Below are 10709 nucleotides of genomic sequence, written 5' to 3' on the forward strand. Positions count from 1 at the left end.
ATAGTGCGTCCCAGAAAAAACGAAACCGAGAATTATCAATGTTTCATCATAACTTAATCGCAATTATAATTAATAAATGAGACATATTTGGAAAGCTTAGATCCTCCTCTTTCATTTGATGCAACTCATATGATGCATATTTCACGCATGAGTGATTCAAAACAATTTGAAGAGAGGAAACCAAAAAGTCATTTGGCGGGCGGTATCTGAATTTCAAAGAGAAAATCACATTTATAGAAAGTCAATTTCTGCCCTTTCATATGACACCTCAATCAATTATAATTGCGATTTAGTTAGGATAAAACATCGATAATTCTCGGTTTCGTTTATTCTGGGACGCACTGTATATCCTTTTATAAGTATATATCATATGTATATATACATTATACTATTCATTATTCCGTCGGAGAACTATTTCTTGGATTGCTATTAGAATAACACTTTTTATTGTATTGGAAATAGGCTTGTGTGACGAAAACATTCAGGAAGTTCATACAAAAGAATGAAATATGTGTTTGAAGATTAGGTTATTGTGTCTAATAGTAATTGCTTTTGTAAGTGATAATTCAATTATGTTAATCTTAACAGCTGCATACGAAACTCAGGTAACATTATTATTTGTCATTATTTTATTCTTTATTGATATGCATTATATTAAAAATATGTGGTCGATAATTTTAGGAGTGTATACAGTTGTTTCTATCATATATTTATGAACGACTATATATGCCCACGCATGAACAACTTTAAACGTCAAAGTTCTTCTCGCATAAACAAAGATATAGTAACAATTATCTAAAAACAGATATATGTTCTCGTAAAATTAGGTGTAATGATAGTCAATGTAGTGAACACAAATAATAATAATAATAACAATAATAATAATAATAATAATAATAATAATCATATTAATATTCAGCTTTTATATAGCGCTTAAAGGTAAAGACCAGTTTTGGAAACGGCCCTCAAAAAAAAATGAAATGGAAGCTCTCATTACCAATCATGTGAAAGAATATATTTCGACTAATACGTGATGATACAAATTTAGCCGGGAACCTTAAGGAAATCGTCTATTGAGGTAATGAATATAATATACGTGTGAGACAAACAGTAGGAATGTTTGAGCACAACTCTCATTTCGCCGGCTGTGTAATACTATAAAAAAGAAGGAAAAAATAACAAAACGAAGGATTATCCTAAATGTTACATTTAAAATAATGTTCACTGTGGTCAAATATGGTTTTAGAAATAAGCAGATCTGTTAAAACCCGTGTTATTAGAACTTACCACATACATTTCAACAACAAATCGCATTGGAAACTATAATAATGTTAAAATAATGGAGACGTGAGATCCACAGGAATACCAAACAAAGCAATTTCCTTTTTCCTCCTTTTGTAAAAGTGATAGAACATATATCCTAGCTTCGCAGTAAAAGGAAAGTAGAACTCAAGCGGGATTGACTTCTAAACCCAGACCTAATATGACATCATAATATATTATGATTATTATAGTGCCATCACAGAAACATTGGTAATAGTAGTAGTAGCAATTGTAGGAGTTGCAGTAGAAGCAGAAAAAAAAATACCAATGATAATGATTATGATAATGATAAAAAGAAGCAAGAGAAGAAGAACAAGAAGAAAAAGAAAGAAAAGTGAAAACAAATTACAATGGTGGTAGTTATTAAATGTATAATGTACATAGAAACATTAATTGTTCTATTTCTGCAATATTTCAGTTGCTTTGTTTACTTTTGTTTAACCTTTGTCAAGGAGAATGCCCTCAGAACGAAAAAAAAAAGTATTTTGTATTATTATTGTATCATTAGTCATGTATTGCGTTTCGGATCATTCATATTATTATCATACTATTTGTATAAATCATGTACCTTAATGCCAGTACTACAAAAATTGAAATGTAAATAATTCACCAATATGTGTTTCCTTAATAATGTACATATTATACATGTGGTTGTTAGCTATATAGATAGTATATGTATATATTAACGCACTTATATTTATATTTTATATCAATCATATTAAATGGACATAAGAATTATGGCAAGTTTCTTGCTAATATTATCAAACTGTTTATTATTCAAATACACATATTTCCGAAAGGCATCTTCCTTCTTCAGGTTAAACATAGACAGTATAATGGACAGTTTAATGAACAGTACAAACAGTATGATGAACAGTTTATATGTAATTGATATAATTATTGTGATGAATTTATTGTGGATTGCGACGACAATTTGGCACTATAATTATGAAATACACCCTTGATGAGTTTAGGAATACATTCGAGTGTTATCTTTTTCTATTGGTTTGGAATGAATGCATGGTAAATACGTTTATGTTTATATAAATCAACTCAAAGACAACTTCAATACCGTATTGAATGCCCCGCTGAATCATGCATGCTCGAATTAGAACATTTCGGTGGTCATTGGCGATTTAGACCATTTAAAGATAAACTTTAATACTGGTAATGCGATTGCATTGTGAAAGAAAAGGTGTGGAATGGATCAGAAAAGTTGATCATATAGCATGTAAGTAATGGTGTGTAATGCAAGGTTCTGGAGTCATCAAAATCATCATAAATTTGGCAGAGTCTTGGTAAAGTAACAATTACTTACACAGAAAGATGTATATGGGACAACACACATGGTGTCGGGGCTAGTACTACCCTGATCTCCTTATCTTTCTATGCTCATTACTCAGCCAGTATACATTTTCTTCAAAAATATTTTGGCACATGACATTTATTTGTAATCTTGAACATTCAGTGTAAGTTTCGTTAGATTCTGTGAGAATTCATTTTCTTTTTTTTACCAGAACTCAAGTTTATCTTTAATAAGAGTGACGCACAAGGCCACTAAATTGCCGTAGATTGTTTTTTTTACTAAAGTAGTTGCGCTCGTGCCCGTTTGTATTAACTCTGCCAAGAAGTTTTAATTCGTCCTGTGTTTCTTATCATAAAACAACAACTATAAAAACAGGCACAGTTCTTTTCCAAAATTTATCTCCCCCGCCCCCTCCCCCCCAAAAAAATCAACAACAAACAAACAAAACAAAACGTATTGAGCTTGGCAATTCAAGGATTTAGGTCTGCCAGCATGATTCTCAAAATATAACCCATAATTGTTATGTTTTCGTTCTTGTGAAGCGTTTGGTGTTTCGTTTGTTTTGGCAAAGAACCTAATGTCACCGGGTGATCAAGTTTAATAACTGCTTATTAAAAAGAAGAAAAAATATATCGACATACAAGTATTGTTTATATTCAAGAGGGTAATTATTTTGTGCAGGCAAAACTGGAGCATAATTAATAGGCCTATAACAACAATATGAGAAACATAGGAAAATACGTGATTGCGATATGAACGTAGAGAGAAAGAGAGAGAGGGAAACAGAGGTTAAAGGATATAGGTAGAGAGAGAGAGAGGAGATGAAGAGAGAGAGATGGGAACCTGGAGGGAGAGGTGGTGAAGAGAGAGAGAGAGAGAGAGAGCGGCTAAATACAGAAAGATAAAAGGTAGAGAGAGAGAAAAGAGAGAGAGAGAAAGAAAGAGAGAGAGGGCGGGGTGAGATTGGATAGGAGAAAGAGAGAAGGAATTAGAGTTACTAGGTAGAGAGATGGGGAGAGAAAGACATGGGAGAGTGAGAGAGGGGGATTGAGAAAGTGAAGCGAGAGAGAGAGAGAGAGAGAGGGGGGGGGGGGAAGAAAAACGGATTGACACGGAGATTATAGAGAGAAAGAGAGACCGGATATAAATATCGCGGGATTCGGGTATACATCTTCCCACTTTTGCGGGAAGGGGAGTGTCTGTATAATTATACCTCTACTAGCTCTGTTCAAGAAAAAGCAATTAGTCAGAAAGGGAAGAGGGAGAGAGAGAGAGAGAGAGATAGAGAGAGCCGGAGAGAGAGAGAGAGAGAGAGAGAGAGAAAGAGAGAGGGGGAAGAGAAGGGTGATATCCAGGTGAAAATAGAAATATACCCAGTCCTTCATTCATGTGACCGTCGTTATTAATTATGGCAAGTTTTCATTAAATACGACCACCTGGCACAATTCAATATTATCTTGACTACTTCCAGTCCGATAAATTCCTCTAAAACACAATTCATAGATTAATCACCAGATGGTTCTGTTTTTGTTAAACCTGCGTATTAAAGTTATACAAATCGACCCCCACCTTTTAACCAATTTTGTACCCCCAAATAATATATAAATACCCCCAGCATTTAATTCCTTTACATTCTTGCACCTCGGGCAGCGGTTCAAGAGTTCTGCAGAAACGACTGGACCGGACTCTTCTTTAAATCTTCACTGATTGGTAAGACATTGTATTGTGTATAGGCCTGTTTAGAATTTAAGCCATTGGCAATTTCAATACTAGAGATGTCATTTAGCAGTGGTTCAATTACTTGACCCTCAATACAAAAACATTTTGAGGGTTCGAATCCCAGTATTGTCCTAACGTCTTGTGGTAAGGCATTATTAATCTACATTATTTGTCACTCTCTACCTGGCACTTGCTGGGGTAATAATAATTGTCAATTTATTGGTAGTTTATTGTGATCTGTTATTATATTCCATCTTTTATCTTTGTATATATTATCATGATGATAGAAATGAATGTCAATTCAATATTGTTGGTATACGCCTATACGATGATAACATTTGGATTAGCCCTATTAACTCATATCCTGCCATATGCATGCATGCACGTTATTGTTACAGTGCTTTGTATGTGCGATCAAGCTACCGATCTGCTGTTTCTTGCGTGAAATGCAGCATTCGTAATAGCAGTTATTGTTCATGCCCATTGTACTGTGCCTAGTGTTTTACACGCGCTATTGATAGTACCATCGCGTTAATCCGATTATCTCACAATTAACCTGGCACTGGGGGGATTTGTGGCTTGGCACAATGGGGATAGCCCTGTGGCAGGATAAGAGTTAACAGCATTGTATGTCTTATGGAGGTGTTGTGGTATAGTGGTTCATTCACTTGAATCTCAATCCAAGGGTTGAGGGTTCGAATCACAGACCGTCACTAACGTCATTTGGCAAAAACATTAATCTACATTTACCACGTACTCTCCATTTAGGTCATGTAAATGGATACCCGGTAGGAATAAAGTCCTCGAAGACCAGTATTAAGTGCTATGATTATGAATGCTATTACGATCATTGTTATTTATTAGTATTTTATCATTTTTTTTTGTTATTATTTATTCAATTATCGCTGGATCAAACATTTTGTAACCTATTAAAAGTTATTGCGTATTACCTGGATACATTTCTATTTCAAAATACTCCATACACCAAATTAAATCTAGGGTTTTTTACTAATTCGAATTCATGGATGCTTCTCACCTAGCGACGGTGAGGGAGGGGACGGGGGAGGCTTTATAGAGACTTGGGGCTCATGCATTCTTTGTCTACTGTATCATGTGCATCTGGGTAAGATTAACTAGGGAGGGGACATGATTTTTTTTTAAGGGCGGCGGGGGGGGGGGGGGGGGAACCACTACTTTTGTGTGTGTGTGTGTGTGTGCCTATAATGAGGTGTTTATTTACATTCAAACATAAAAATAAAGTTGTGAGGTGTTCATTTACATTCAAACATAAAAATAAAGTTGTGAGAACAAATATAATTGACGTACAATGTTATCAATAGAAATCAGATATTTTCTCAACTATTCAATAATTTGCTTCTTTTCATCTTAAGTGTTTTTGAACAGTTTCTTTGGCAACCTTTGGTCTGGCTTTGTTAAGCTTCAGATTTACAGCAATAATATTCTGGTACCACTACTGTAACTGCGACGATGTGCTAACCGCAGGTTATCCATTCATTTGCATATAGATACCCGGCACACCCCTCACCATCATCATCATCACCATGCGGACCATTCTCCCGGTGCTCGTTCTGCTGTGTCTCGCCGCCGTGCTCGTTGATGCTACGGACAACGAGGTGGTCGCATGCGCCAAGGACTGGTTTCATCTTCACCCGACCAGCGGCAAGTGTCTCCTGTACGTACGGAGATGGTACAGCTGGCAGTACGCAAGGTGGTTCTGCTACTGGAAACACTCGACGCTGTTCTACCCCGAAAATGAGAATGAACTGACTGCAGCCCACACCGAATTGGAGTGAGTCTCTCTCTCTCTCTCTCTCTCTCTCTCTCTATATATATATATATCAATCTCTTTCTCTCTCTCTCTCTCTCTCTCACTCATTCACTATCTCTCTCTCTCTCTCTATATATAATATATATAAAATATAAATTATATCAATCTCTTTCTCTCTCTCTCTCTCTCTCACTCATTCACTATATCTCTCTCTCTCTCTCTATATAATATATATAAAATATAAATTATATCAATCTCTTTCTCTCTCTCTCTCTCTCTCTCTCACTCATTCACTATCTCTCTCTCTCTATTCCCCTCTCTCTCTCTCTCTCTCTCTCTCTCTATCTATATCTCTCTATTTCTATCACTCTATATTAAAGTACCCTTCCCTCATATCACTTTTTCCGAGTCAAAGCAGAAATCAAACCAGGGGGATGTTTCACAAAGACCCTAAGTTGAATTTATCTCTAAGTTGGACTTAACAATTACGGAAAGCCGTTAGCATCTATGAAAATATTTTGTAAAAGTTATTTTAAAAGCATAAAATGTTGATTCAAATCATTCATATTTTTAAAATTTTAAATCGAGATTTCATTTTCTTAATGGGGAATTTATGAAAAACAGTATGAAATATTTGAATTTTTGCTTTTGAATATATTGTTTTTAAAGGCTACAGATTGCTCTCCATAATGTTTAAGTCCAACTTAGAGGTAAGTTCGACTTAGGATCTTTGTGAAACACTACCAATGATCTCCCTCTCTCTCTCTCTCTCCCTCTCTCTCTCACCCTCTCTCTCTCTCTCCTCTCTCCCTCTCTCACCCTCTCTCTGTCCAAATACCCTTCCCTCGTGTCAAAAATGTCCTCATTCTGTAGGTAATTTCAGTGTCTCTAGAGTCTAGACCAACAAAAAATAGTTGTAAAATAACATTTTACTACAGAGGAGCTTTGATATATACAACAAATTGATATAATTATGATACCCGCATGCTTCTACGATGATCTTTAAAAGCAGTCTATAAGGTTATTTTAAAGTATTTTGAGTTGATGGGTTGTCATGAGATGGTTGTACTGACTCTTACGACCCTTTGGGGGTATGAGAGTACAATCAAATAATTGAACATATCAAATACATGGATGAGACGCGATGGCTCAGTGGTAGAGCAGTGCATGGTTTCGTAACGGGAAGGTACCTGGTTCGAAAGCAAGTCGATGCGCTAATGCCCTTTGGTAAGGCATTAATCTTCATTACCAAGTCCCTCGGAGAGGACTTAAAGCCCGTCGGCCCCCTGGTTGCTTACTAATACAAACATACACATACTTTCTTGGCAGTCAGAAGATTATTAAAAACAAAAATCGAAAACATAAACATATCATAATTTTTCAAAACCATTTTGCAAGTCAAAATAGTAGTCGTAATAATCATTTTTCGTGAGAGGATTATTTTGTATATGAAGGACCAGAAGTTTGCCATACAGCTGTTAAATACAGCTGAAATAGGCTATCCGCCGTATTTGGAACTTGAATAAAACTATGCATGTTATTCGTGTTTTATTTGATTGCGGAAATTAAACAAACACGCAAAGTGGATTAATCGCCCTTTTGTGAAATAAAATTGAACCAAGTGAACTGAAATCTCTAAAACCGCCGAGGTCCGTATAGAGGTATCAATGTGGTGGTTATTTTACCTGACTGCTAAGAAAGCATAACTGCTTGTAAGTAAGCAACCGGACGGCTTTAGGTCCTCTCCGAGGGGCCTGGTAATGAGGATGAATGCCTTACCAAAGGGCACTAGCGCATCGACTTGGTTTCGAACCCGGGACACTGGATTACGAGACCACTGCTCTACCGACTGAGCTATCGCGTTGTGAATGACAATGGTACGCGGGCAGAGTCTTGTCGTGACAGTGACCTTTGACAAGACATCAGTCTACATTTGCCACCCTCCAGGTGTAGTACAAGGGTATCTGGTAGGAACGTATAGTCCTTGAATGGCTTGTGCATCCCCAGGGGTGAGTGGGTGCGCAATATAAACGTAGCTATTATTATTATCAATTTGTCCACATCATTATGTTCAGTTGGTGGATAAGACAGGAACCAGAAATTCAGGGTCACCAGCTTTTGTAATAAATTTCAGCATCAATTATTATTATTATTAGTAGTAGTAGTAGGAGTATAATTATTATTATCATTATTATCATCATTATTATTATTATCATCATTATCATTATCAGTGCCAACGATGGTTCGAGCGCTTGGCTGGGAGTTTGCAAAGTATCCAACGGCGACTTCATCACCTCTGACAACCAGGACTACTCGAACATCTGGACCGGTACGACCGGGCTGACGGACTCTTCCAACCCGGTGGGATACCTCGAGATCCGCTCCACCACTCCGGCTTTCCAGTACTCCTACAGTTCCTGGTATTGGTACCCGAAGAAGCGGCGCTTCATTTGCGGGGTCGACGCCTGCCGCATCAACTGCGATCGCCTGTGCGCGCTGATCGAAGCTTTTGAAACACTGTGCATTTAACAAGCTGTCCAGTGGGGGGTCTTTCACAAAAACCTTTGTTGAAGTTATCTCTAAGTTGGACTTAACATTTATGGAAAGCCGTTAGCATCTTTGAAAATATTTTGTAAAAGTTATTTTAAAGGGCATAGTTGATTCAATCATTCATATTTTCTATTTTCAAGAAGATTTCATGTTCTTGGTATGGAATTTATAAAAAGTCTAAAATACTTGATTTTTCGCATTTGAATATATCTTATTTTGAGGCTACAAATGGCTCTCCATAACTTTTAAGTCCAACTTAGAGTTTAGTTCGACTTACTAGGATCTTTGTGAAACACCCTCCAGAGGTTTCTAACGGTCTTAAATGAATATCGGCTTTTCTTTCTCAAATTGGCACCGAGTACTTGTATTTTCCATTCTTTCATATTCTTTGAAAATAATAAAATGTGATATCATTAAGGAATGAAAATGAAAATAACAAGCAATTGCCAATGCATACACAAAATATATTGAGTATAAATTTCACTCTGCTATGCCACTAATATAATTAAATCGCTCTTCTTCCTGCATGAACGGTGCAATACAGAATTACAACATTCGATTTAAATATTCATTGAAATAAACGTGATTGGCGAGTTGTGAGGAAATTCTTATGAAAGTCCTTCGGGTTGTACCGAAACTAATTATGATTTGAATAGCATGTTGTTCAAAGGCCATCCACGTCATCCATTTTGAAAAAAATGAAAATGATATTGTAGGCATTTTGTATGATAATAATAATAATTATATCAATTTTTTAGCGCAGCTACTATAAAGTTATAATCCACTGAGCTTTGAAGAAAAAACAACTCTTAACAGTGCTTCTTTACAGACACACAGATTTGTTTAATGTAATTGTACGATTCATCAGTGTGCCAATTTGTTAATTTAAAATTCATATTACAGCTTTAAAGAATTCGTCACTTTCATTCATGAACATCAGATCTTATTCAGACATTCACCGACCTGTATCTCGTATTTTTCTGCTTTCCAGCCTTTAAGAAAATAAAAAGAGAAAAAACAGAAAAACGAAACGTGGGTATTGTAATTTGTTGTTGTTCAGTCTGTTGCAGGCCTGGGGGTGTTTCACAAAGATCCTAAGTAGAACTTAACTCTAAGTTGGACTTAAAAATTATGGACAGCCATTGGAGTCTTAAAATGAAATATATTCAAAAGCAGAAATTCGAGTATTTTAGACTTGTTATAAATTCCACATCCAGAACATGAAATCTCCTTGATGATAGAAAATATGAATGATTTGAATAAACAATTAATGCCTTTCAAAATAACTTTTACAAAATATTTTCAAAGATGCTAATGGCTTTCCATAATTTTTAAGTCCAACTTAGAGATAAGTTCTACTTAGGATCTTTGTGAAACACCCCCCTGGTGTCGGTCTCCGTGGTGTGAGTGAGGTATTACATCTGAATTTACAATAACTTCAAAAGTTCTTTGTCTTAAAGGTACTATGTCCCATTTGCAGGCCTCAAAAATGAAGAGGTTAAATTCCAACGGCATTTGAAAGATAATACTAATTTAGAACTTAACTCAAAACGAAAGGGCTTGAAGATGGCTTTGAGGGGGAAAATAACGACCATTAGTTGTCGAATCGATATTAGTTATTGCAATCCTTTTAGTAATAGTCTGATTATCAGACCCTTAATTGTACCGAATGGTCGTACGTCTTGAGTTGAGGAAAGATTCAATCAGTTTAATTCTGTCCATTACAAGAAGTTTGTTATTGATGCAGACAAATGCTCATATATCCTTTACAGCTCATTTTATGTATGTTATTACCTGACAGTGTCTGAAAGTGAAGTCTAGAAAGTAAACGGGTTTCTTTGCATAATTTGAATATTAGGACACTGCTCACGTTTAAATTTCACAGATAGGACATATGTGACATACTTACAATTCCTGCAAAGTTCTACAGAATTTGATGTTGCCTGCAAATAGGCAGATATAGAATGGTAAACCGTTTCCGCCTGCCCCTTTTTATTATGGCATTAAGTGTAATATGCTTCA

The 10709-nt window shown here is 35.9% G+C and overlaps 1 protein-coding gene across 1 annotated transcript; it reads left to right on the plus strand.

The window, feature by feature from the left end:
- The first annotated feature begins 4269 nt into the window (after window positions 1-4269).
- LOC100889276 lies at window positions 4270-8761 on the plus strand. The gene is made up of 3 exons (XM_003725650.3): window positions 4270-4339; window positions 5875-6158; window positions 8369-8761. The coding sequence occupies exons 2-3, from the start codon at window positions 5911-5913 to the stop codon at window positions 8664-8666; spliced, it is 546 nt and encodes a 181-aa protein (XP_003725698.2). The 5' UTR covers window positions 4270-4339; window positions 5875-5910; the 3' UTR covers window positions 8667-8761.
- Window positions 8762-10709: the final 1948 nt, after the last annotated feature.

Source organism: Strongylocentrotus purpuratus, unplaced genomic scaffold, assembly GCF_000002235.5.
Source record: "Strongylocentrotus purpuratus isolate Spur 01 unplaced genomic scaffold, Spur_5.0 spur5_contig_821, whole genome shotgun sequence".
NCBI classification, from domain to species: domain Eukaryota; kingdom Metazoa; phylum Echinodermata; class Echinoidea; order Camarodonta; family Strongylocentrotidae; genus Strongylocentrotus; species Strongylocentrotus purpuratus.

What these genes read in the sequence shown, in the direction of transcription:
- LOC100889276 (XM_003725650.3), top strand. Translation starts at nt 5,911, where the DNA reads ATGCGGACCATTCTCCCGGTGCTCGTTCTGCTGTGTCTCGCCGCCGTG. An exon ending in GCAGCCCACACCGAATTGGA is followed by an intron (nt 6,159 to 8,368) that starts GTGAGTCTCTCT and finishes TATCATTATCAG; the next exon opens with TGCCAACGATGGTTCGAGCG.